Source organism: Trachurus trachurus (assembly GCF_905171665.1).
Source record: "Trachurus trachurus genome assembly, contig: scaffold_125_arrow_ctg1, whole genome shotgun sequence".
NCBI classification, from domain to species: Eukaryota; Metazoa; Chordata; class Actinopteri; order Carangiformes; family Carangidae; genus Trachurus; species Trachurus trachurus.
In genome coordinates, this window is record NW_028155239.1 from 77,329 (window position 1) to 104,666 (window position 27,338).

Genomic DNA, 27,338 nt, shown 5'->3' on the forward strand with positions numbered 1-27,338 from the left:
GTAGCTCTGAGCAGCTCATGGCTCTGCTCCGCCGTTCTAAAAATAGCTTGCACCGACAATTAAAGGCGAACCTAAAAAACGAACCTACTGCTATGACTATAGGGATTATGGCAATGGGCCAATTTGCCAAAATGTTGAACTGTCCCTTTAATATAAATCTAATTAAGGCTCTTAATAGTGACGTGTATCTATACACACACATCAATGGCATCATCACAATCTGTTCTCAACAAAGAGAGGAGGATTTTAATGAACTCACCTGTAAGATTCGTCCAATGGGAGTTCAGTGTGGGCGGGGCTTAGTGTTGGAATGACTGGAACGGTTTCTGTTGGACCGGTTACTGACCCCCCGCTGACACAACAGGAAACAGAAAAAAATGAGATAATAACATGTTCATTTATGGCATTTAGCCACAAATGTTTTCAGTCGTTAATAACACGGAGGGTGGTTGAGCTCCATAGAGAGTGAATGGAGAGAGAGAAACAACATGAGGTGGGTGTCAGGTTTGAGGTGAGAGTGGTCAAACACCACAGGGGAAAAAAACATGAATAGAGACAGAGAGAGAGGGGGGGGAGAGAGGGAGGGAGGGAGGGAGTGTCTTCAGGTAGAACAGGTTTGGGCGAGGCGGCCGAGCGAGCTTAACACACACAGTGAAAAGAAGGAGAGAGAGACAGATTAGATTTGTATTGTTTGTAATTGTTTCCAACAGTTTCAGAAGAGGAAAGAGGATAAAACCTGAGAAGGAGAAGGAGAAGGAGGAGAAGACGAGAGCGGACAGGACTGAAGAAGAGGAAGAAAGAGGTTATAACTAGAGAAGAGGAATCTATTTCTTTAAAGGAACTGCGGATTAAAGAAGAAGGAGAAGAGGGAACACCTGTGGCCTGTGGACAGGTGAGTGAGTCCACAGCTGGAGCCTCTGTCTCTGTCCGTCTGTGAGTAAAAGTACTGATAAAGTTACTGACTAACATTGAAAGTACTGACAAAGTACAACAGTACCAGATTACAAGAGTACGACTCAGTGGAGTGTTGTAGTTTTTGTCTCGGTTGCTGTTTTTGTCGTCTAGTTGTGCTGTGTGTGTGTGTGTGCTACACAATGTCTGTCTTTATTTCCAAAATAAAAGCGCATTCATTCACTGACTGAAACCTCTTCAAAGTAAGAGCCTGATAGGCAGCGAAAAGACAAAAAAGACTTAAAACTCAAAGGACAGAAAACAACTGACTTTACTGTAGTGTACTGTGTTCGTGTGTGTGTGTGTGTGTGTGTGTGTGTGTGTGTGTGTGTGTGACATCATTCACTCTAGTTCAATTCAATTCAAATTTGCTTTATTGGCATAAATAAAGAATGAAATATACAATCAAATCAAATATATACAAATAAAATAAAAATAAAAAGTATATATACATTTTTACTGTATACTCTGTGTGTGTGTGTGTGTGTGTGTGTGTGTGTGTGTGTGTGTGTGTGTGTGTGTGTGTGTGTGTGTGTGTGTGTGTGTGTGTGTGTGTGTGTGTGTGTGTGTGTGTGTGTGTGTGTGCTGATGAAGTGCTGTCTCTCTCTTATACACATATTGGGTGTCATTAGGCAGTTTCAAGTATAATGAAAAATACACATGCACATAATTCATATTAAATAATGAGCATGATATTAATAATAATAGGCCTATATAAAATAAAGAAAAAAAATAACAACAACAATATTATATCATATTATGTCATCACTCTGTGTCTGAATCAAAGACTGTTAAAAGATGACGGTCTTTAATCTGTTTTACAACATTAACATAAATGTAATTATTAGTAGTAGTAGTAGTTTTATTACAAAGTAAAGTGTCGATATGTTTAAATGTTGTGTAAACAGCCGATACAGACACTAGATGTCGCTCTACACACGAGCATCTCACACCACGACACACACACACACCATGACTCACATGTGTTGTTTTCTTAACTTCAGTAACCTCCCTCTCAAATCAATGCAATTCAATTCAAATTTGCTTTATTGGCACGAATGTCAAGAATCAATGAAACACAGTTTAAATTGGATCTATTTGTTTTTTGTTTTGTTTTTTGTATTGTTTTGTTGTTGTTGTTTTAAGGAGGTTGACCTGGGGGGATGGGGGGTGGGGTATATATTTAGATGTCTGTATATATTGAATTTATGTTTTGTTTCTGTTATTTTTTGTTGTTGTTGTTTGTTAGGGGTATTTTCATTCTTTATTTTTCTTCTTTTCAAGGTGTGTGTTTGTTTGTTTGTTTTTTATTATATCTTTGTGGTTCTACTGGATTGAAATAGATAAAAATTAATAAAAAAAATTGATCACAAAAAAAAAGAATCAATGAAACAAAACCAATACAACTCACAGAATCAAATATATAGCCTACAAATAAAATAAAATAAAATAAAAATAAAAAGTATATATATTTATATACCCTCTCTCTCTCTCTCTCTCTCTCTCTGTCACAGGTCTGTTGCCCTGAGCGACTAATTGATTGATTGATCAGCTGGTCAGTTTAAGCCCCGCCCCCTCCCTCCCTCTGCTGCTGCTGCTGCCATGTCAAAGATCAACGTCTCCCTGGACAACCCGTACGGCGAGGTCACCATCCCGCGGGCCAAGCTCCGCCACCCGGACGACGCGGCCACGGTGATAGCCAATCCCGTGGCTCTGGGCGGCAACGACACAAACCCGTACGGCGTCTCGAGCTCCGCCCCGCCGCCGCCTTACATGGTGAAGGAGGACGGCGGCGGCGAGGAGGAGGGAGGAGGACGGTGCCGCGCCTGCTGCTACAGCTGCAGGAGGAGGAAATGATGAAATGACGTCACTGCGGCGTTTTGTGACGTCACAATGTCACGGCGTGTGGTCGGAAACAAGGACACGAGAGTGAGAAGGAAACTGAGGAGAGGAACTGTCGATAATCAATCACCACGCTTATCGATCTGGGAACAAGATTAGACACAAAATGGCCGCTGCTGATGTTAACGGCCAAAATTTCTGGGTTTTTGTTTTGGTTTGTTTTGTTTTTTAAAGGGACAATGAGGAGTTTTGGAAAAGCGAAGCGTTTTCACACTACATTTATGAGCCTCCACGCGCACCGTACATTTCTTTGACCGGCGCAAGACAGACTCATGTTTTCATTCATCAAGAATTAAAGTCAGAGGTTCCGACCATAAACAGCGATTCGGCGGCGTTATTCTCATGACTCGCCACGAAACCGAAAGTAAAGAAACGCTGGTCGGCTCGCCCAGCATTTCCGCCACCACTAATAATAACAAAATAACGATAGAGACAAAACGATATATTTATCGAAAATGGGCCCATTAACAAGTGTCGGTAGCGTAGATTCATCCACATTAACGTGAGACTTTTTTTATAACCAAATAGAAACTCCTCGTTGTCCCTTTAACATGAATCTTGATTTCATCATAAACAAGGAAATGACGCCATTAAGTAGAAGTTTTTTTTTACTGCTTAACTCATTGAGTGCCAGCCCCTTTTATAAAATGGTCAGTGCCCTGTGCCAGCATTTCGGGGCGTTTTGAGTAATATTTCAAGACCCACAGAATATTTTGTACTATGACTCTGAAAACACCAAATAGCTCAAAGGAAAGAGGAGACTCTCTATTTAACTAGGGAAAAAAACATTTGTTTGTACCTTGTTCCGTTCTTGATTTATCTTAAGTTGAATAGAGCCTGGTTGCACCAAAAACACCACTTTTTTTTTTCTAAAAAGCCGAGAAAAATGCATTTTTGTGAAAGAGAGTCTCTCAAGAAAAACAGTGATTTATCCGTTTTAATTTTGGCTTCAAAAACATGTAAGACATCTGAAAATTTCATTTCACATGTTTTTTCATTGTAGGTACAATAAAAAAAAACTAAACTAAACTAAAACTACTTCTCCTGCTGCAGTTGCTGCCCCCTCACACTCTCCTACCCCCGTTGGATTTTGATTGACGTACAGTATATATATGTAAATGGCACTCAATGAGTTAATGAACGAGTGAGTGAGTGAGTGAGTGAGTGAGTGAGTGAGTGAGTGAGTGAGTGAGTGAGTGAGTGAGTGAGTGAGTGAGTGAGTGAGTGAGTGAGTGAGTGAGTGAGTGAGTGAGTGAGTGAGTGAGTGAGTGAATAAATATAAAGATCAATTATCCCTAACGTCTAAAATAAAGAATCATCACATGACTTTCTCAGACGTCGAGGTGAATGATGATGATGACGATGATGATCAATTATTACTAATTAATTAATTAATAATAAACACTGATTAATGTTTTTCATATTGATGAACAACTGCAGCTGTTTGTTTTCTATTGTATCATCATGAAGTATTAGTTGGTAGGACTTTTATTTTGAAGGAGTTTGATGCAGAGTGTTTTATTCTTTAGTTTTTCTGATTGTTTCAAATAAATAATATTGATCAACACACAGAATGATCGGGGTGCTCAGCGAGTTCATAACACACACACACACACACACTGTCTATCAGTTGCTATGGCGACCTCAGTCTCTCTCCACACTGAGCTGAAACCCGATAGGTCGACTCCCAGTGACCAATAGAAACCTGAGAGCAGCTCCACTTTCTATTGGCTGATCGGGTTACAGGTGAGGTTATTGATTGTGTCACCTGCTCAGGTTCAGAGTCTGAGTTTGTTCTTTTTTTTTCTTTTTTTTTTCACAGATCAGTTATCGATCAGTTATTGATTTGTGTTTGGCGGCATCACAGTTTAACTCTTTCATCACATATTTGAGTTTTATTTGTTTTATCTTTATTTTTTTGTAGTTGAAACATTTTGCTCGTCAGAGGCTGAATTATTGATGAGGGAGACTCTCTCTCTCTTTCTCCCTCTCAACCAGAAGAGCAGAGAAGTTGAAGAAGAGGAGAGAGAGAGCAGCAGAACAGAAACGACAGAGAAATACTCATAAGAGATAGAGAGAAGACGATAGAAGAGGAAAACCTGAGGTGGAATATAAAAAAGAAGAAGGAGAAGAAAAGAGGGATGAGAGAAGAAATGAAGAAGATATGAGAAACAGGATAAAACTGAGAGCGACGTCAAACAAACGGATGAAAAAAGAGAAAATGTGACAGAAAACAAAGAAGAAAATCCAGGTGAGTCCGTAAAGACTATGAAGAAATCTGACCAATGAGAGCGCAGCGGGAGAGCTGAAGACTTCCTGTTTCCACTAACATTAGCTTAGCATTAGCCTCAATAAAGCTCTGATCTATGAACTACATTTTAAGTCCTGGTTCTGATCACTCCACACTAAAATAAAATAAAATTTCAGTAACCCTTTAATTTACAGGCCGCTAATTATGTGATAATGTGAAGAAATAGCCAAGAAATAACAATTAATTGCGTAGTAATGTCAAGAAATAGCATAGAAATAACAGTCAATTTCATAGTGACAACATGTTTTTCATAAAGGCAAAAAGATTACACATGCTTTTCATGTTTTGAATTTTTTTTTAGAAAGGCCAGAATTCTTCTCCAACAAGTCCTAAATTGCAATTGACAGATATTTCTGGGCTATTTCGACGCAATCAATCGTTATTTCTTGGCAACGTAGGTTATTTCTCAACATTACTATGAGATTGAAAGTTATTTCTAGGCTATTTCTAGACATTATGACGCAAATACTTATTATTTCTCTGCCATTTCTTGACATTATCACGTAATTAGTGACCAGTAAATTAAAGATGGGAAGTTTTGGCAATAACAAAAACTTGGGATGAAGATTTAATATAGCCTAGCTTTTTTTGGGTTGCTATAGAGTGAATTACTTAATCATTTATTTATTTGAGTTATGATATGAATTTATGGTGCGTGTATTAAAAGTGAGAGATATGTATTATGCACATACTTTTATATGTTTTGATCTATTTCTATGTCGTTAAATGTATGTTTTGTTGTAGATGTATGTTGTTGAGTATCTAATGTTTTGTAGTTTTATGTTGAATACGTGTTGTTTTGTGTTTGTTATTTAAAAAAAAAAAAATTAAATTAAAGGGTTACCAAAACTTCCGAACAAACTTTTTTTTTCTTATTTCTTAGAGAAAATGTCTGACAACAGAAAAGAGGATGAAGGAGAAGAAGAAGAAGGAGAGGAGGAAGAGGAGGAGGAGGAGGTGACCTGTCAGCCCCTCCCTCCTCCCCCTCCTCCTCCTCCTCCTCCTTCCTCTGTTGCCATGGAAACGCTGATGTCGCTGCGGAGACAGGACCTCGTCTGCATCGTGTGTTTCGGAAGCTACGACTTGAACACGCGGTTGCCGCGGCGACTGCACTGCGGCCACGCCTTCTGCCAGGCGTGTCTGAAGAGGCTGGACACGGTCATCAACGAACAGGTGAGTGAGCCCTCGCCTGACTTCAACTTTTTAAAGGGATAGTTCAACATTTAGTCAAATCCTCCTCTCACCATAATCCCTATAGTCATAGCAGTAGGTTCATCACCTTTAATTATCGGTGCATGTTGTTTTGAGATCGGCGGGGCAGAGACGTGAGCTGCTCAGTGAACACAATGGACCTGCACATTCACCACGCTATGAGATAATCATGTAACATTACGAGACAGAGTTGTTTTAGAGGTAAATGCAGCCGGAACTACATTTCAGACACGGCTGCTGCTGGGCGGAGTGATTTCAAAAGTGCAAGTAGTTCAGAGTATTTGCTTCATGTGTCGTAATGTCACATAATTATACATTATTATCTCATAGCGTGGTGAATGTGCAGGTCACAACTTGTCCACCAGATCATTGTGGAGTTGTTGGATTGTGTATTTGATGAGTTTGATGAGGGACAGGGGACCTGTACCGTTCACCTCCATTGTGTTCACTGAGCAGCTCACGTCTCTGCCCCGCCGATCTCAAAACAACATGCACCGATAATTAAAGGTACTAATTAAGATAATAACTAATAAAGGTTTAATTTACAGGCCGCTAATTATGCGATAATGTCAAGAAATAACAGGTAATTGCGTCATAATGTCTAGAAATAGCCTAGAAATAACAGTCAATTTCATAGTAATGTTGAGGAATATAGCTAAGAAATAACGATTGATTGCGTAGAAACAGCCCAGAAATAACGGCCAATTGCAGAGGACTTGGTGGAGAAAAATTCTGGCCTTTCCCAAAAAAAGCATGGAAAGCATGTGTAATCTGTTGCCTTTGTGAAAAACATGACGTTACTATGAAATTCACCGCTATTTCTTGGCTATTTCTTGGCTATTTCTTGGCTATTTCTTGACATTATCACGTAATTTGCGCTCTGTAAATTAAAGGGTTACCAAAATCTTTAGATTCATTCTTTTATACCTAAAATATTAGGAAACTAGAGCCCCGGGTTGAATTTGCCTGGAATTGTCCTTTAAAGGGATAGTTCACCCAAAATTGAAATTTCACTCATTATCTACTCACCCTCATGTGGACTAAGGGCTGGGAGAAGTTTCAGAGTCCTCCGTGGCTTCTCTGAGTTACAGGGGGTCTCGGCGTAGCAGTGCATGTCTATATAACGGTTGCAAATGGATACCAACTGTCTTCGTAACAAAAAGACACACCAAAAAACATCTTCTCGAAGCTCCTCTTCCCGGTTCGTCCAAATTTGACAAACCGGGAAGAGGAGCTTCGAGAAGCTTCCGCTACAAAACAAGCTTGAAATTTAGACCTCTTCAATTTTTTTCGGGACAATTTCGCATTTCGGGGCTTCAATACAAGACGGACATTACATACGAGCAGCATGGAGGTATTTGGATGTTTTTTGGTGTGTGTTTTGTTACGAAGACAGTTGGTATCCATCTGCAACCGTCATATGGACATGCACTGCTACGCCGAGACCCCCTGTAACTCAGAGAAGCCACGGAGGACTCTGAAACTTCTCCCAGCCCTTAGTCCACATGAGGGGGAGGAGATAATGAGTGAAATTTCAATTTTGGGTGAACTATTCTTTTAAGTTAAAGTGTGACATCACAGAGCAACTACAGCTCCCATGAGCCTCAGGGACGAGTGATGACCTCCCCCTCCCCAGGTGTGGATCCCGTGTCCTCAGTGTCGACAGAACACGCCTCGGCCCCGCGGCGGCGCGGCGGGTCTGGACCTGGACCTGGCGTCGTTCCTGGGCGTGAAGGCTCAGCGGACCTGCACCTCCTCCTGCTCCTCGTCCTCCTGGAGCTCCGGCCGCCGCGAGGGGCCGGGGGCCACAGTGGCGGGGGCGGGGGCGATGGGGGACGCGGCCACGCAGGACGGGAAGCTGTGGCTGGGGAAGGAGGTCGCCGACGACAACTGGTCCCACGGAGGCCTGGCCGAGCCGCGGTTTCATCGCTACGGCAACTGCTGCCCGCCGGCGTCCTATTGGCTGTGCTGCTGGTTCTGCTGCCCAGGGCGGGGCTAGAAGTAAAAAAGGGGGCGGGGCTAGAAGTACAAAAAGGGGGCGGGGCTACTTCAACTTGACCAATCAGTGTGCTGCTGTGGTTGTTTGATCGTGTTAAATGTAAATTACTTTGTTTGAATTGATATAAAACGTTAAAATAAAATAAAATAAACACGAAACTGAAGTGTGTTTACTAGGGCTGAGACGATATGCTTTTCTCCCGATTCGATTCTTCTATGATTTTTTGGATGTCGATTCGATTTAAATTGCGATTCTACGATATTGCCGATTCCCTCGATTTTTAGTCTTTAGCATTTTTAACATTTATCTGCACACAAATACTGTAGGAGCCTATAAATTAACATACTCCATTGTAAAGTGAACTTAAACCCTTTTCAAAACCTGTACTCTCTGTATGTAAAAAAGGCTAACAAATGCACATTGCACAATATTTAAAAAAAAAAAATTTTTTTAAGAATAATAAAAAAAATAAATAAAAAAAGTTTAATTGATTTTTGAAAAATTATCGATTTAAAAATCGTCCAAAAAGATATTGCGATATTTATGTGAATCGATTTTTTTCCCCACCCCTACTGTTTACAACACGATGACATCATCAGTGACGTATTGATTACCTCTGATAGGATCATGTGATATTATTACTAATATCAATGCTCAGGATAAAAGTCAATAATAAATAACATAGTAATAACTCTTTAATATATTCAAATAAACAAAAATATGAAAAAAAAAGTATTCATAACTTGTTAAAATCATGTTATCGTTACAGCAACTGCTGCCCGCCGGCGTCCTATTGGCTGTGCTGCTGGTTCTGCTGCCCAGGGCGGGGCTAGGAGTAAAAAAAAAGGGGGGCGGGGCTACTTCAACTTGACCAATCAGTGTGCTGCTGCGGTTGTTTGATCGTGTTAAATGTAAATTACTTTGTTTGAATTGATATAAAATGTTAAAATAAAATAAACACGAAACTGAAGTGTGTTTACGGCACGATGACATCATCAGTGACGTATTGATTACCTCTGATATTATTACTGATATCAATGCTCAAGATAAAAGATCAAATCAATAACATAGTAATAACTCTTTAATATATTCAAATAAACAAAAATATGGAAAAATGTATTCATAATTCATTAAAATCATGTTACTAACACGTTAACATGTTAAATAACACGTTAACAACACATTTGGACAAAAAGAAAAAACTGAACAATGAATAATAATAATAATTAATTCACGATGTTTCATTCTGACCAATCACAAACATCTGATCCTGGTCGGTCTCCACCAATCAGCCGACGGCTCCGACTGCTCTGATTGGTTCGCGTCAGAAACAGAAACAGAAACATTCAAACACAGAGAGAAAGAGAGAGAGAGAGAGAAAGAGAGAGAGTTTGGCGTGTTCCCTGCCATGAGGCACAAGGCATTCTGGGAGTTTGAGTCATAAAAAAAAAAAAACATGTCCTCCAAGTGTCCGATTACAGAGCAACAACATGCCGCCGCCAACTTAAAAATCCTGTCGTGTCATCATCATCGTCATCCGGGCCAACCAATCAGAGGCTGCCGAGCCCGCCGAGCCCCTCCCCCACTCTGATTCGCTGTCCCGGCTGCAGGTCGAAGCTGAAGTCGGCCGGCGCCTCGAACAGCAGGACGATGGTGGAGCCCAGGTTGAACTCCCCGACCGCCTCGCCTCGCTGTAAGGCCACGCCCCCTCCAACGCCGTCCGCAAACATGTCGCCGCCAACGCTGCCACCGCTGCTGCCGCCGCTCTCCCCTGCCTTCACCTTCAACACCGCCTCGCTCGCGGCGCTGTAGCTGCGGTCGTAGAAGGAGCCTTTGCTGTAGCGAGGGGCGTTGGTGTGCAGCTCCTGGGGAATTCAACATTGATGATGTCATATTAACGCCAATGAGGTCATAGTTTGATCCATGACACCACCACAACACATCCAAAAACAGGTAAATACACGTTTTTGTTCGTTAAACTCCTGTAAACAACTTATTTTTTGGGATATCACGCCTTTTTTTTGTTAAAGCAGAAGTAAGTGATATATTTGTGTTAATATAAGTCTTAAATAGTTATATCTTCCGACAGCAATCACTTACATAGAGTGTTTGGACTGAAACACGGGTCTGTCAGTCACTCTGCTCTGCTCTGAGCCGAGGAGAAAACTTTTATCGTATCCTACAGTTTTTATCCAATGAGGAGAGAGAACGGCATGCAGGGCTGTGTGTGCAGCCAAGGAACGCCATGAATGTGGTGACGTAGGGACGAGGACTGTTATGGTGCGTTCAAGGCAACCTGTAACTCGTATTTTTCCGACCGTGAAGTCGTACCAGTTCGATCTGGTACGAGTTCACGGGTCGGAAGTTACGAGTGGCCGTTATAGTGACTTTCACCGGTAAAACAGGTCGGAAAAACACGAGTGGGTTGCCTGGAACGCAGCATTAGCCAAAACGACCGGATCGCTTACTTCTGCTTTAACGGGATAGTTCACCCAAAATTGAAATTTCACTCATTATCTACTCCCCCTCATGTCGACTAAGGGCTGGGAGAAGTTTCAGAGTCCTCCGTGGCTTCTCTGAGTTACAGGGGGTCTCGGCGTAGCAGTGCATGTCCATATGACGGTTGCAAATGGATACCAACTGTCTTCGTAACAAAAAGACACACCAAAAAACATCCAAATACCTCCATAGTGCTCGTATGTAATGTCCGTCTTGTATTGAAGCCCCGAAATGCGAAATTGTTCCGAAAAAAATGAAATAAGTCTATATTTTAAGCTTGTTTGTAGCGGAAGCTCCTCTTCCCGGTTCGTCCAAATCTCGCGCGATTTGCGCCGGCATCAGCAATAGCACTGACGCCGGCGCAAATCAAATTGGTGTGTCTTTTTGTTACGAAGACAGTTGGTATCCATTTGCAACCGTCATATGGACATGCACTGCTACGCCGAGACCCCCTGTAACTCAGAGAAGCCACGGAGGACTCTGAAACTTCTCCCAGCCCTTAGTCCACATGAGGGTGAGTAGATAATGAGTGCAATTTGAATTTTGGGTGAACTATCCCTTTAAACTCCTGTAAACAAGTTATTTTGGGGGATTTTACGTCTTTTTTTTGCTAAAGAGGACAAAGATTGAGTCAGTCGGGACTTGAACCTGCGATCACCGGCAGGCAACAAGTCTGTTCGGATACAGAACAACAAACTCACCTGGTCGAAGTAAACACGGATTGATCCCACATTCGTGGCTCCGACCGCCGTCAACGAGAAGAAGCCGTGCTGCCATTGGCCGGTGAGCGCCACACGCTCGTTAAGGCAGAAGAGCTCTTTGACCCAACGGGCCACGCCGGGGTTAACGGACATTAACGAGCCTAACGAGGACAGAGAGAGAGAGAGAGAGAGAGAGAGTTCAGTGAGTATTAAAGGGATAGTTAAACATTTTGGCAATTTGGCCCATTGTCATAATCCCTATAGTCATAGCAGTAGGTCCGTTACCATTATTTGTCGGTGCAAGCTATTTTTAGAACGGTGGAGCAGAGCCGTGAGCTGCTCAGAGCTACGCTACGGAGGCTCATGGGATTTCTTGGTTTCCCTCATCAAACTCATCAAATACACAATCCAACAACTCCACAACGCTCTGGTGGACAAGTTGTGACCTGCACATTCACCACGCTATGAGATAATAACAGAACGTTACGAGACAGAGTTGTTTTAGAGGCAAATTCATGCAAAACCGCTGATGTGCGTTGCCTTCAGGGACAGTTTTTCATCAAGCAGTCTCTGTATTTCCCTCTAAAACAACTCTGTCTGGTAACATTCTGTTATTATCTCATAGCGTGGTGAATGTGCAGGTCACAACTTGTCCACCAGAGCGTTGTGGAGTTGTTGGATTGTGTATTTGATGAGTTTGATGAGGGAAACCAAGAAATCCCATTAGCCTCCGTAGCGTAGCTCTGAGCAGCTCACGGCTCTGCTCTGCCGTTCTAAAAACAACTTGCACCGACAATTAAAGGTAACGAACCTACTGCTATGACTATAGGGATTATGGCAATGGGCCACTTTGCCAAAATGTTGAACTATCCCTTTAAATATGGTTTAGATTTTATATAAAATCATCTTTTCTTTTTAGCTGAGGAGAAATAATGTAAATATCAAGCCACACGATTATTATGAGGACTATACTGAATACAGTGATGGTCTCAGGTCAGATTTTCTTAGCCACAACTTTACGTTCACGTAGTTTTACGGTGCGACAGAAAGAGACAGACTCTCACCTGGGAAATGCCGTCGCAGCTCCACCTTCCAGTCTGCAGGCGAATGGAAACAGTGATAGTCGCCCGGAGCCAGGTAGACGACGACGTGGAACAGGTCGTTCTCCGGGGAGGACAGGAGGAGGTCCCTGAAGGGGGCGGAGTCTAAGGACACAACGACAACACAGGTGAGTCTCATCGCAGTTTATTAATAATGAACTAAACCACAACTACAAACATGGAAAACTGAACTTAGTAGTATGACATCATGTGATATCTATATAGAGAGTTTAAACTGAATAACACCAGAATCCCAAAAGTCATTGGAAGGTATAAAGGTATAAAGACAGAAGCCAGAGGTTTTGTAATCTTTGTGTTGATAACTGTCTTGGGCAGTGAGTTCCACATTTTGTTTGAGTGTAAGAATACAACTAAAATGAATTTCAGAGAAAAATATCTGCCAAAGTGTTATGTAAATCGTCCGTCTATGTTTGAACTAATTCAAACATTACTACAAGCTGATAAACTAAAAGTTATTTATGAGTTAGGTGCCTTTTTGAGGAGCTTCCTTCCTTTTTTAAGAGATATTTTAGTTTTTTTTGGGATTATCAGAGCTGGAGAACAAGTACAGCCTTGCCACTTGCTGTGAAAAGTGAAAGTGGAGGGTGTTGGGGGGGGGGTGTCCTTACCATCGCCACGCCCCTTCTGTGGACCCAGGAAGTTCTCCAGACTGTAGGTGACGCCCTTCACCTGCTCCACCTCCGAGTTCTTCACCCGACCGAAGTGGAGGATCTTCCCGTCAGCGGGAGACACCTGAGGACAGACGGACACACACACACCTGAGCGTTGACCCCTCCCACCATGAAACTGAGGGCCTGTCCCATTTCTCCACACTTGGCACAGTGCGCTTGGTTACGCACACACTTTGGTGACGTTTTGCCGGCGGAACGTGTATTTGCGTATAGTGTGCAAGCATGGTTCAAAATTAGCGGTCGCCAGTCGCCAGTGGCGACTAACTTTGATGCTTTGGCGAGTAAAGGAAGCCGGCTGACTGGCCACTCTGGCGAGTGAAAAAAAAAACTACGTCGTTGTTGTTACTGTTTCACCCGACCCGGCTGTGACGCTTGGGTTGTGAGCCGGGTGTCATGCAGACCTTCAAGCTCACAACATGACAACATATGGCAATGATTTGTGACCGATTACAACGCTGGCGGCGCACGTGTGTATTTAACATGGATCAATTATAGATGTGCATCACCTGTAATAACAGCGCTGCAATAAAAAAATAAAAAGACGTCGCAGCTCTCCTGCAGCTCCACAGAGGAGCTGCTGTTCCTCTCTCTTCAGTCTGGTGTTTGGCTGCACTTTCAATAAGAAAAGTTCCATATGAGCGCGATCAGCTGAGACAGAGCACAAAGGATGTGGCATTGATCAGATATCGCAGCGCACATGTTTATTTAACGGCAAAAAAACATCGCTCCGATTTTTTTTTTTTTTTTGGCCGTTAAATAAACATGTGCGCTGCGATATCTGATCAATGCCACATCCATTGTGCTCTGTCTCAGCTGATCGCGCTCATATGGAACTTTTCTTATTGAAAGTGCAGCCAAACACCAGACTGAAGAGAGAGGAACAGCAGAGCTCCTCTGACAGCTCCTCTGTGGAGCTGCAGGAGAGCTGCGACCTCTTTTTTTTTTTTTTTTCAGCGCCGTTGTTACAGGTGATGCACATCTATGTCCGTGTAGCTTCATTTATTGTCTGATCTTCCTTCATGGTGCACAGTGTCAGTCCTCCTGTGAAACTTTTAGCTACTAAATTGAAGGCAGTGGAACTTTGCATGTGTCGACACGCCCCCATGAGTTGACGACATACGGAGCTAATAAAAAAAAATATAATTAACTGATAGTATTATTCGGTCAAGTTCTTGTTATAGGTTAATGGTTCAGAGCTGTTCACTCTAACTTCGCTCAATAAGCCTTAGAAACGGCCATGTGCATCCCTAAAATAAACCTTTTAGGGAAAAAAAAGGCAAACTTGACTCCTTTATTCCAAACAAAAATATGCTAATAGCTATGATATGTGTTAAAATGCTTATGAGTGTATTATAACAGTTCAACACAATGAAAAATATACAAAACAGCTATACATCATTTTTGGCCAGTAAAAAATCTTTCTGGCCAGTAGATTTTTAAAGCTCACTAGCCAGTTGGCCAGTGAGCAAAAAAGTTAAGTTTGAACCCTGTGTGCAAGTATGGATTAAGTGGCCAAGCGTGTGGGGGGATATTTAAAAGCAATCGGGACACACTTCACAAGTGCAGCCTGTGCCATTGCGCACACTAACACAACTACGACACACACACACACACACACAGCACAGCAACAGTTTTAATAGACGGTGCTGCTGGATCACAGTCTCATCTACTCCAAAAGTGTCTCTATGCGCAAGATTCAAATCATAAATTTATAAGCCCAACTCTGTAAGTAAATAAAACAAACAAGAAAAACGAAAAAAATAAAATAAAAACATGAACAGAGCATGATGAATATAAAATATGACATTAAAAAGTCATAATTATGAGATAGAAAGTTAATTTCATTTTATTGAGATTAATTCAATCGCATTTCCTAAACGGGCTTGTGGCTCCCGGTGACGGCGGACTTCACCGTGGTGCATTGTGGGATTTATACTTGGCCAAATACCGCTCGGATGCGGTCATAAGTGTGGGTAAAGTGCAAATCAAGCGCGCTGCACTTTCGGTCGTTGGAGAAATGGGACACACTTGCGCACTGACACTAAGCCCATGAACGCGCACGCCAAGTGCCCAAGTGTGTAAGTGTGATCGAGTGTGCATATTGGGACAGGCCCTGAGTCTGAAACAACTGAGCAGGAGGAGGGAGGAAGAGGAGGAAGAGGAGGGGGAGGAGGGAGGAGAGGGAGGAGTTACCAGGCAGGAGGCGGTGCAGACCGGTCTGGCTGCTGGTTTGAGTCGTCGACGGAAAAATTCACCAAGGTTCCTGTAGTGATGCAAGTCCTCCACCGCCGCCTCCTATTGGACGACACAGATATGGAGGCGTGACCCCTGTGACCCTGAGGAGGTCGCCCCTCATGGCCTTTGTACACAGAGTGCATTGTTTTTTTTCACTTTCGTCCGTCATTAAAGGTCCAGTGTGTAAAATGGGAGGAATCTATCATCTATCGTTCAGATTCTAGTTTGCAGCGCTCACTCACTCACACTCACCCCTCCCGTCGGCAAAGTGACGGTGGCCTCCGAGGACAAAATAACTTGTTTACCACGACTGGGAGTATTTCAGGAGCTTGGAGCGATGAGGTGAAGATCTAAACCAGTGGTTCTCAAACTTTTTTACATCAAGGACAAAAAAGTGGTAATATTTCTAAAAAAAAATAACTAAAAGTTATAATTTTCAAGAAAAAAGTGGTAAAATTTCTAAAATACATTTTATGAAAGTTATATTTTTCTAGAAAAAAGTGGTAACATTTCTAAAAAAGAAAAAAGAAAAGTTATAATTTTCTGGAAAAAAGCGGTTACATTTCTAAAATAAAATAAAATAAAATAAAAGTTAGAATTTCTAGAAAAAGTGGTAAAATTTCTAAAATAAAATAAAATAAAATAAAAGTTATAATTTTCGAGAAAAAAGTGGTAAAATTTCTCAAAAAAAAGTGGTAAAATTGCTAAAATAAAATAAAAGTTATATTTTTCTAGAAAAGTGGTAAAATTTCTCAAAAAAGTTTTTCCGTTCAGGCTGCCATACAAACATGGCGGCACAAGATGGCGACACTCTCTAAAGCAAGACCTTTGTTATATGTATAAATATATATATAAAATAATAATTATAAGGCTACGAAACCCAAACAGATTTTATTTTATAGCGACTATACACTTATACAAATATATTCATGGGTAGTAGATTCAGATTTTGCCAATAAACCTTGACAATTATTACACACTGGACCTTTAAAGTTTTCAGAACAGGTTTGATCGGACTCAGTGAGTCTGTGCGTAAAGATTTTCATCGGGTGACGGGTGATTAGATAGAGGTCCGACTTCCTGATCCTCACCTGCATGTTGACTCCAAAGGTCCAGATGTAGAGCGAGTAGACGGGTTTGCGCAGCCAGTTGGGAAGCTCCACGCCGTTCAGACGACCCCACGCTCGGGAGAGGAGGCGCGTCGGGAAGGAGCGGTACAACGCCACCTGTGGGACGAGACGGGTATTACAGGTCAACACCGACACCTGAGAGGAAGAGGAAGAGGAGGAGGAAGAGAAGAGAGACAGGAGGATGTCCATGTTTGGTCGTTTCCATCCCGCTCTTACCCGACTGGCCAGCGGCCTCAGAGCGCTGATGGACAGGACGTAGCAGAGGAAGGTGATTGGCCGACGGCGCCATGTGGCCGGACGACACACGCCGCCGCTGATCGCGCTCAGACGGTGACGGAGAGCCAGACGAGGAACCTGCAGCCTGATCGTGACGAGATTTAACGAGAGCGTGAGGAGGAGGAGGAAGAGGAAGAGGAGGAGGCGCCTGGTGTGTGTGTGTGTAGTGGATGATAACACAGCAGAGACGCTAATGCAGCAAATCTACAGTAAACAACAATGATGCTAACGAACCATGAGCTGCTTCATTTGATTAGTCAGGGATCTGTTAGTATAGATAATCAATTACTATGAGTGATTAATCTTTGAATCAAGTGGACGACTCATCATCACGTGACTCAACAAGCTGCCAACTTAAGCTGCACGGACGTGTGTGTGTGCGTGAGGAGGAGGAGGAGGAGGAGGAGGAGCTGGGTTCAGGTGTGCGTGTGTGTGTGTGTGTGTGTGTGTGTGTGTGTGTGTGTGAGGAGGAGGAGGAGCTGGGTTCGGGTTCAGGTGTGCGTGTGTGTGTGCGCGCATGTGTGTGTGTGTGTGTGAGAGAGAGGAGGGGATGATAACACAGCCAAGATGCTAATGCACCAAATCTCCATTAAAGCTATCAGTAATGCTATCATGCTATATTCATTAGGTCTGGAAGTGTGTGTGTGTGTGTGTGTGTGTGTGTGTGTGTGTGTGTGCGCGCATGTGTGTGTGTGTGTGTGTGTGTGTGTGTGTGAGAGAGGAGGGGATGATAATACAGCCAAGATGCTAATGCACCAAATCTCCATTAATGCTATCAGTAATGCTATCATGCTATATTCATTAGGTCTGGAAGTGTGTGTGTGTGTGCGTGTGTGTGTGTGTGTGTGTGTGTGTGTGTGTGTGTGTGTGTGTGTGTGTGTGTGTGTGTGTGTGTGTGTGTGTGTGTGTGTGTGTCTATGTGTGTGTGTGTGTGTGTGTGTGTGAAGGGGGGCTGGACCTGGACCTGGTCACTAGACTAACTGGGTTAGCACAGGATCAAGAGGAAACAGGCTAAGCTAGGCTAGAGGCTAAAATACCTGACCTGCTACGCTAGCTGTTGCCATGGAACCCGCACACACGAACACACAGGAACATACGAACACACACACACACACACACACGGTAATCTCCTCTAACCCCCCCTCCCTCTCCCCCTCCCCCTCTTCCTGTCTCTCTCTCTCTCTCTCTATCTATTTATTCTAATGTCTCTCACCCCCTAGTTGTCATCTCTCTCTCTTTCTCTCTCTCCCTCCTTTCATCACATACACCGCTACTCCCCCCTCTCCCTCTCCCCCTCCCTCCCCCTCTCCCTCTCCCACCTGAATCGTGCTGTCGCTCTCGTCCTCACCCCCCTCCTTCCTCCTCCTCCTCCTCCTCCTCCTCCTCCTCCTCCTCCGTCTCTCTCGCTCTCTCTCTCTCCGTCGGTCGCGCGGCCTCTCCGCTTCACCTGCCGCAGCAGGTCGCGCGACCGCCGGTTACCGCCATGGTTACCACCGCCACCGCCGCCGTCTCCAGGGCGACGGGACAAAGCGCCGCTGCCGCCGCCGCCGTCTCCAGGGCGACGGGACAAGAACCTCACCATGTGCGCGCGTCCGCCGCGGCCGGAGACCGAGACGCAGAGGAGGAGGGAGACGGCGGAGAACACATCCGGTCGGCTCGAGGGCGCAGAGGAGAAGAAGAGGAAGAGAGAGAGATGACGGAGAGGAAGAGAGAGGAGGGAGAGAGAGCAGAAGTGACCAGATGGAGGGGGCGGGGATAAACCGGCAGAGCCCCGCCCCCCCTCTGCTGGCCTATAAACAAATGTTTTTTTTAATAGGCCTACAGTCTGTGGCTTTGAATTATGTCGAAATTAGTGGGTATTTATGGACTAATAATTATGATAACAATCTATTTAATTCCCTGACACTGTGAATTTACTGGAGAATTTATCATAATTTATACATAGAGTTATGGTGTTAAAGCAGAAGTAAGCGGAATATTTAAGTCTTAAATAGTTATATCTTCCGACAGCAATCACTTACATAGAGTGTTTGGACCGAAACACGGGTCTGTCAGTCACTCTGCTCTGCTGTAAGCCGAGGAGAAAACTTTTCTCGTATCCTACAGTTTTTATCCAATGAGGAGAGAGAACGGCATGCAGGGCTGTGTGTGCAGCCAAGGGATGCGCCTGAATGTGGTGACATAGGGACGAGGACTGTTATGGTGCGTTCAAGGCAGCCCGTAACTCATGTTTTTCCGACCTGTGAAGTCGTACCAGTTCGATCTGGTACGAGTTCACGGGTCGGAAGTTACGAGTGGCCGTTATAGTGACTTTCACAGGTAAAACAGGTCGGAAAAACACGAGTGGGTTGCCTGGAACGCTACAAAGTCGTAAGTTGTGACATGAAGCTGTAATTTACGGTTTCAAAAGCCTGCCTGGAACGCAGCATTAGCCAAAACGACCGGATCGCTTACTTCTGCTTTAATATAAGTCTTAAAGGGACAACGAGGAGTTTTGGAAAAGCGAAGCGTTTTCACACTACATTTATGAGCCTCCGCGCGCACCGTGAAATTCTTTGACCGGCGCAAGACAGACTCATGTTTTCATTCATCAAGAATTAAAGTCAGAGGTTTGAAGACGATCACATACCGTCGTAGTTCCGACCATAAACGGCGATTCGGCGGCGTTATTCTCATGACTCGCCACGAAACCGAAAGTAAAGAAACGCTGGTCGGCTCAACCAGCATTTCCGCCACCACTAATAATAACAAAATAACGATAGAGACAAAACGATATATTTATCAAAAATGGGCCCATTAACAAGTGGTAACGTAGATTCATCCACATTAACGTGAGACTTTTAAATAACCAAATAGAAACTCCTCGTTGTCCCTTTAAATAGTTGTATCTTCCGACAGCAATCACTTCTATAGAGTGTTTGGTCTGAAACACGGGTCTGTCAGTCACTCTGCTCTGCTGTAAGCCGAGGAGAAAACTTTCCTTGTATCCTACAACCTTTATCCAATGAGGAGAGAGAACGGAATAAAGGGGCAGTCCTCTCTGTGTGTGAATGTGGTGACGTAGGGACAAGGGCGGGGACTGCTAACTCCATCGGCTGACAAGAAGTTAGCCAAAACGACCGGATCGCTTACTGTGAATTTACTGGATAATTTATCATCATTTATACATAGAGATAGGGTGTATATACCGTATACAGTGGGGGAAAATAAGTAATGAATGTGTTATATTTGTATTTAAAGGGATAGTTCAACATTTTTGGCAAATTGGTAGCTTAGAAATCTAGACGCACCCTAGCGGCAGCAAATCTCTTTGCTCCGTAGGTGGGTCTAGAAACGAGCCATAGGAACTTTTTGAGCCCCGAACACCGTTTGTGTTCACCAATCACAGCGCTCTATCTGTTTAGAGAGTCGTTGGGCGGCTTAACGCGATGACGACATACATTTTAATTGGCTTGTCAGGCTAACGTCATCCTGCTCTTTGCTCTGATTGGTCGTAGCACTACCCTATCGCGTGCAGAGGCAGTTTGAAAGACAGCCTTCATCCCGCCCCCTGGATTGAGCCGAGGTCTACCGGTCGTTGCCAGACTAGATATGTTAATTATATAGTCTGGCTTGTCAGGCTAGCAAATTGGCCCATTGAACAAAAAAAAGGCTCAAGCACATCCAGAGTGTAGCCAGGTACTGAGTCCCGGGAGGTAAACAACAAAGAGAAGAGGGGGACTCGCTACACTGTACATACATTCTATTAGAGGACTACATAAAAACAAGACAACGTTTTGATCATTGTGCTCTTCATTAGGTCAATTAGGACAGTTGCTTTCAGGTGTTCTTTAAGTAGATACACAGGATTTACCCATGGTTGGGATGAGTAAGCACCACCGGCACATGACAATTAGTGATGACAAGGTCTTAAAGCTGTAGAAAATTGAATTTGAGTCAACTGTGGGTCCTAACATTAGTGTAATAACTCATCTATCAGACGATGTAGCCCAAACTTTGTGCAAAATTCTATTTTCAAGTAAATCCGGGATGAAAGTGTGGTATTTTTTTTCGCATTGGATAATACAGCCGCACGGATTATACGTCAGCGTTGCTCACGATTCATCAGCCACTGATATTGGATCCGTCATCCGTCAATCAAACGTCTGAGACACACACACACACACACCGAGCTCGGTCTCGCCCCAAACATTGAATATCCCGCCCGCTCGATAACGACCAATCAAATTCGTTTTCCTTACTCGGGTAAACTCATGCGGCAACTCGTGGAAACTCGTAGAAGGAGGCGTGACCAACAGGACAAACGGCCATTTTTGAACCCCTTTGAAGTGTGATGATGATGATTTAATTGACATGCCCGAAATAAGTAAATAAAGGTGTATACCGCGGGGAAAATAAGTATTGAACGCATCAAATCATTTTTCTCAGAAAATATATTTCTAATAGAGCTATTGACATGAAATTTCCACCATTATGTCGGCAACAACCCAAGTAACGCACACATACAAAGAAATCCAAACATTTATGTCCATAAATTAAGTAATGTGTAATAAAGTGACATGACACAGGGAATAAGTATTGAACACATGAAGAATAGGAGGAGGTGCAAAAAGGTAAAGATGGAAAGCCAAGAAAGCAGCTGGAGTCTGTCAGTATTTAGAAAGTAATCCTGTCCCCTATCAGTGTTCATTAATATCAGCCGGTTTAGTCCAGTTGACGTCTATGAAAAGGTTCACAAGATCAACAGAAAACAGTCGTCCAAGAACCAAGGATCACCGACAGAGCTGTAGACAGACCTGCAATTAGCAGGTGCAGTGAGTAATGCATTTAACCGCCATGGCCTCTTAGCTGCTCACCATGCAAGTCTATTGACGCATTCAATACTTATTTTCCCCGCTGTATATATATATATCTGTTTTTGTAGCCAAAAACTGTGTGAAATCCAGTGTTTATTTAAGAGCTCAGGCATTTGAAAGACTTCTGTGTTATTAATAACCATAATAATAATAATAATAATATATTACCAAATTATTACTTCATCAAGTATTAAGTTCAAACATAGAAGCTTTAACTAATTAATAAATCACTGTTTTCATCATGAAAGAAATGAACGAAGTTACAGCTTCACACATGAACATGATGTTATTATTATCATTATTAACTTAAGAGTATCAATAATCTGTTATTACACTTCTATCTTTATTGTATTCTATATTATAAATGTTGATTACTACTTGTTTTGGAAAGTTTTGATGATGTCATTCTGTAGTTGAACTTTCACCTCATCTGGACCGATCCAGATGTGCTGATGCAACCGACCTGCAACAGTTTTATAAACAACCTTAAACAAATAAACAGTGAGCGAGTCAGAGCTTTGATCTCTCATCACACCATGTCCACGGCGAACGGACCAATCAGCAGGTGAGACGGCGTGGCAGAGGGGGCGTGGCCTGAGTGAGGTGGTGGCTGTGACCGGTCAGTGTGTCGCCACGGTGACCTTTCACCTACTGAGCCAATCAGAGCCTCAGTCAGATTAGAGGAGTCAGCGGGTGTCGTCGTTGTCTCTTACTTGTGTGGGCGTGGCCAGAGGGGGCGGGGCTCCATCCTCCTGCTGGCCCTTCCTCCTGTAGTGCTGGTAACCTAGGTAACCGCCTCCCGTCACCAGCAGGAAGGGAAGGGGCCGGGGGCGGGGCCACAGCCCGCGACCTGAGGAGAGAACAGGCTGATCAATAATCTGGGGGGAGGAGGAGGGGAAAGAGGGGGAGGAAGAGGAGGAGGAGAGAGGGGGAAAAGGAAGAAGAGGAGGAAGAGGAGAAGGAGGAGGAGGAAGAGGAGGAGGAGAAGGAGGAGGAGGAAGAAGAGGAGGAAGAGGAGAAGGAGGAGGAGGAGGAGGAAGAGGAAGAGGAGGAAGAAGAGGAGGGGGAAGAGGAGGAGGAGGAGGAAGAGGAGGACGACGAAGAGGAGGAAGAGGAGGAGGAGCAGAAGGAGGAGGAAGAGGAGGGGGAGGGGGAAGAGGAGGAGGAAGAGGAGGAGGAGGGGGGGAGAAGGAGGAGGAGGGGGAAGAGGAAGAGGAGGAGGACGAAGAGGAGGAAGAAGAGGAAGTGGAGGGGGAAGAGGAGGAGGAGAAGGAGGAAGAGGAGAAGGAGGAGGAAGAGGAGGAGGAGAAGGAAAAGGAGGAGGAGGAGGAAGAGGAGCGGGAAGAGGAGGAGGAGGAGGGAGAAGGAGGAGGAGGAGGAAGAGGAGGAGGAGGAGGAAGAGGAGCGGGAAGAGGAGGAGGAGGAGGAGGGAGAAGGAGGAGGAGGAGGAAGAGGAGCGGGAAAAGAAGGAGGAGGAGGAGGAGGGGGGAGAGAGGAGGAGGGGGAAGAGGAGGAGGAGGATGGGGGGAAGAGGAGGAGGAAGAAGAGGAGGAGGAGAAGGAAGAGGGGGAAGAGGAGGAGGAGAAGGAGGAGGAGGAAGAAGAGGAGGTGGAGGAGGAGGAGGAGGAGGAAGAGGGGGAGGAGAGAGGAGGAGGAGGAGGAAGAAGAGGAGGAAGAGGAGAAGGAGGAGGAAGAGGAGGGGGAAGAGGAAGAGGAGGAGGAGGAAGAGGAGGAGGAGGAGAAGGAGGAGGAAGAGGAGGGGGAAGAGGAAGAGGAGGAGGAGAAGGAGGAGGAAGAGGAGGGGGAAGAGGAAGAGGAGAAGGAGGAAGAGGAGGGGGAAGAGGAAGAGGAGGAAGAGGAGGAGGAAGAGGAGGAGGAAGAGGAGGGGGAAGAGGAAGAGGAGGAGGAGGAAGAGGAGGAGGAGAAGGAGGAAGAGGAGAAGGAGGAGGAAGAGGAGGGGGAAGAGGAGACGAAGGAGGAGGATGAAGAACAGGAGGAGGAGGACGACGAAGAGGAGGAGGAGGAAGAAGAGGAGGAGGAGTCATGTACCTGAGGTCAGGCTGCGCTGTTGGCTGCAGCTCAGAGGGAAAACTCTGTGAACACAAACACACAAACACACGTCAGCGGTTCAGGTGTAAATATGAGACTGGAATTTAAAGAGTCGGACAAATCAGCTGATCAATGTGACCGGAGAGAGAGACGACCTCAGAACCAGAACCAGAACCAGAACCAGAACCAGAACCAGAACCAGAACCAGAGCAATAAACAAAACCAGAACCAGACTGGAACCAAGCAAAACTTAAAGAGCAACTAAACCCCTAAACCACTTTTTTCTGCTGAAAACAAATATATTTGGGTATGAAGTAGTGTTGTCGATTGATTCTGGTCCAACTTTTGACATTTTAGTCAAAATATTTCAATTTGGTAGCCTAGAAATCTATCTCCCCCCTAGCGGCAGCAAAAATATTTGCTCCGTAGGTGGGTCTAGAAACGAGCCATAGGAACTTTTTGAGTCTCGAACACCGATTGTGTTCACCAATCACAGCGCTCTATCTGTTTAGAGAGTCGTTGGGCGGCTTAACGCCATGACGACATACATTTTAATTGGCTTGTCAGGCTAACGACATCCTGCTCTTTGCTCTGATTGGTCGTAGCGCTACCCTACTGGTGCAGAGGCAGTTTGAAAGACAGCCTTCATCCCGCCCCCTGGATTGAGCTGAGGTCTACCGGTCGTTTCCGGACTAGACATTTTAGTGATAGCTATAGTCTGGCTTGTCAGGCTATCAATTTGGTGTATTTTGTAGTAAAAATGTAGAGTGACTGCCCTCTATGGGTTGAAACACGGCTATTACAATCAAATTTTTCTATTGGCTGAGATGGTGGTCGATGACGTTTTGGTGGCCGCTTTCGTCACCGGCCACCAGCTCCCCGACCAATCAGCACCGGCTGCTGCCTGCCGCTAACGGCTGCTAACAGCTGCCTGGATGGGAATCGTTAGCGGCTCTGCCCCGGCCGGCGGATCGGCTGTAGGTGCACTGTGTCACAGCTCCGGCGTCCGCTCCTAGTGTCCACGGCGCTTAAACCAGAACTAAAACTAGAGCTACAACCAGAACCAGAACCAGAGAAACAAACAGAACCAGAACTAAAACTAGAACCAGAACAAGAGCCAGAACTAGAGCTAGAACCAGAACTATAACTAAAACCAGAACTAGGACGAAGACTACCACCAAAACCAGAACTAATACTAGAACAGGAACCAGATCCAGAACTAAAACTAGAATCAAAACCAAAACTAGAACTAGAACCAGAACCAGAACTAAATCTAGAGCTAGACCAGAATTTAAAGCTATTCTTACCTTTCTGGAACTTTTGCACATTTCTTTCTTTGTCTAAGTTAAAATGCTATTAATAATCTGATGATACATTAAAATGTAAGAGAAACCCAACAGGGTTAAAAACTCGTCATTTTTTCATTCTCATATAATTCTGAGAAAAGTTTGACCAATAATATTATTCGGTCCGATTAATAAGATTTGACGAGTGCCCGAACCTACTTAATATGTAATCACTTTGTGCACCCCTCTCCTCCTCTACACCCCGACCAGGAGGAACGCTTAAAAAAACCTAACTTTATTGACACCAGAGCATTAGCAGGACACAGAGAGCAGAGGAGACTAGAGTCACAACACACACTACAAGAAGGTTTTTGGAAATAAATAGTTTTTTAAAAGACCAATAACTATATCTATGGGCACGGGCAGGAGGGAGAGGTGGGTGGGACTTGTGAGGGAGGTGGAGCTGTTGATTTTCAAATGTTTGTGCTGTGCTGAGTGAAATGCCAGATCGGTAAGAATTGCTTTAAAGGGGACATATTATGCTCATTTCTGCTTCTTGACATGGTACCTTGATGTCTAAAAGTAGGCTAATGTCAGTAACGTGCTTTGGTCAGAAAAACCAACAGATTGAGCACAGCTGGGTTCTCTACACACCAGTTTCACAGCCCTGCTCTAAATGGTCGGTTTAGAACCTTCGCTCTGGTAGCTGAGGTAACCATAGTAACCATGGTAACCATGGGAGCGAGGGCTTGTCACCCGGCTTGTGATGTAATAAGCCGGGTGAAATTAAAACGGCTTGTTAAGAGACACATTTTCTGACTATGGCAGTTTACAAAATGTTGACGTAGTTGTCAAAACTTACGTTTAAGGGGTGAGGAGGCACTCTGGATACGCATACATATTAAAACAATGAAAAAGTGAGTTTTGCATAATATGTCCCCTTTAAACTCAAACCAGAATAAGAACTAAAACTAGAACGAGAATCAGAACTAAAACTAGAACCAGAACCAAAACCAGAACTAAAACTAGGGCAAGAACCAGAATAAGAATTAAAACAAACCTAGAACAAAACCCAAACTAAAACTTGAACCAGAACCAGGACCAGGACTAAGACTAGCACCAGAACAAGAACTAGAACCAGAACTAGAACGAGAACTTAAACTCGAATCAAATCCAGAACTGAAACTAGAGCTAGAAACAAAACTACAACCAGAACTAGATCGAGAATTAGAACTAGAACAGGGTCGGTTGGTTCTTGGTATCAACACATGAGCAGTGACATGATGATAATAAAACGCGGTTCAGGTGAAATTCACCTGTTCACACCGTAAACGCAGGTGAATCTGACAGAACCGTCTGACGTAACTGCAGCCGAACCTCACACCTGTCTGACGTCACAGTCAACGCACCTTGTGGCTTTTTTTTTTAAAGACGTTAAATAACAACGTGATCTCATTCAGAGCAAAGTCTGGTTGGTCCGGGTCAAACTGTCTCTCACAGTCACCGCGTCACCGCACACGTTCAATACGTCACACTGTCGTAACGGTTCGGGCCACGCGACGGTGAAAGAACCACGTCACTGACGCATGACGACATTGTAATGTTTCAGTAAAAATGATAGAAATTAAAGATAAAAACCTGTAACTCACTCCGCGGCGTACACACCGCAAGGCCGCCGCCATGTTGTTTGCGGAAATGACGTCAGGACGTTGGTCTCCGTCTTCTTCTTTTTTTTTTCAATGAAAATCTTTATTTAACATTTGTAAAAAATACATAGGCTACATTCAGCATAAAAATAAAGTTGTATCAAATATTACATTGAGTAATAATGAGTATGTAACAAAATATATAAAACAAAAAACATATACATGTAAATTAAAATATAAATAAAATAAAATAGACAAATAAGGCACTAAATATTCCTCTTAATTCAGGCTTACTAAAAATTAGTCTTTAAAACACATCTCTTTTCCTTGGCATTTTAGTTAGGTTCTTCTTCTACTTCAGTTTTATTATTTTATTGCATGTTTTTACTGTACATTACCTGTATACATCTAGTTTTATCGTTATTATATGTTTTTTTGTGTGTTTATATTGTACAGCACTTTGCTCAACTTGGGTTGTATTTTTAAATGTGCT

At 43.8% G+C, this 27,338-nt stretch overlaps 3 protein-coding genes across 5 annotated transcripts; 2 read left to right on the forward strand and 1 right to left on the reverse strand.

Moving 5' to 3' along the window:
• Nucleotides 1-773: 773 nt before the first annotated feature.
• LOC311007969 (uncharacterized protein) lies at nucleotides 774-2,961 on the forward strand. Its single transcript, XM_084001392.1, has 2 exons — nucleotides 774-892; nucleotides 2,466-2,961. Exon 2 carries the CDS (start codon nucleotides 2,554-2,556, stop codon nucleotides 2,806-2,808), a length of 255 nt encoding a protein of 84 aa, XP_083857518.1. The 5' UTR covers nucleotides 774-892; nucleotides 2,466-2,553; the 3' UTR covers nucleotides 2,809-2,961.
• A 1,870-nt stretch (nucleotides 2,962-4,831) lies between these two features.
• rnf224 (ring finger protein 224) lies at nucleotides 4,832-8,543 on the forward strand. The gene is made up of 3 exons (XM_084001407.1): nucleotides 4,832-5,104; nucleotides 6,048-6,337; nucleotides 8,013-8,543. Exons 2-3 carry the CDS (start codon nucleotides 6,053-6,055, stop codon nucleotides 8,373-8,375), a joined length of 648 nt encoding a protein of 215 aa, XP_083857533.1. The 5' UTR covers nucleotides 4,832-5,104; nucleotides 6,048-6,052; the 3' UTR covers nucleotides 8,376-8,543.
• Nucleotides 8,544-9,441: 898 nt separating this feature from the next.
• pisd (phosphatidylserine decarboxylase) lies at nucleotides 9,442-26,896 on the reverse strand. Of its 3 annotated transcripts, XM_084001403.1 has the most exons (9): nucleotides 26,838-26,896; nucleotides 23,914-23,957; nucleotides 22,578-22,714; nucleotides 16,694-16,828; nucleotides 15,561-15,662; nucleotides 13,305-13,428; nucleotides 12,640-12,780; nucleotides 11,576-11,736; nucleotides 9,442-10,240 (listed from the first exon to the last, which is right to left on the reverse strand). In XM_084001403.1, exons 1-9 carry the CDS (start codon nucleotides 26,879-26,881, stop codon nucleotides 9,926-9,928), a joined length of 1,203 nt encoding a protein of 400 aa, XP_083857529.1. In that variant the 5' UTR covers nucleotides 26,882-26,896; the 3' UTR covers nucleotides 9,442-9,925. The 3 variants fall into 3 exon arrangements, with proteins under 3 accessions (XP_083857529.1, XP_083857530.1, XP_083857528.1); XM_084001404.1 differs by lacking the exons at nucleotides 22,578-22,714; nucleotides 23,914-23,957; nucleotides 26,838-26,896 and adding exons at nucleotides 16,949-17,093; nucleotides 18,588-18,716; XM_084001402.1 differs by lacking the exons at nucleotides 22,578-22,714; nucleotides 23,914-23,957; nucleotides 26,838-26,896 and adding exons at nucleotides 16,949-17,093; nucleotides 18,328-18,709.
• Nucleotides 26,897-27,338: the final 442 nt, after the last annotated feature.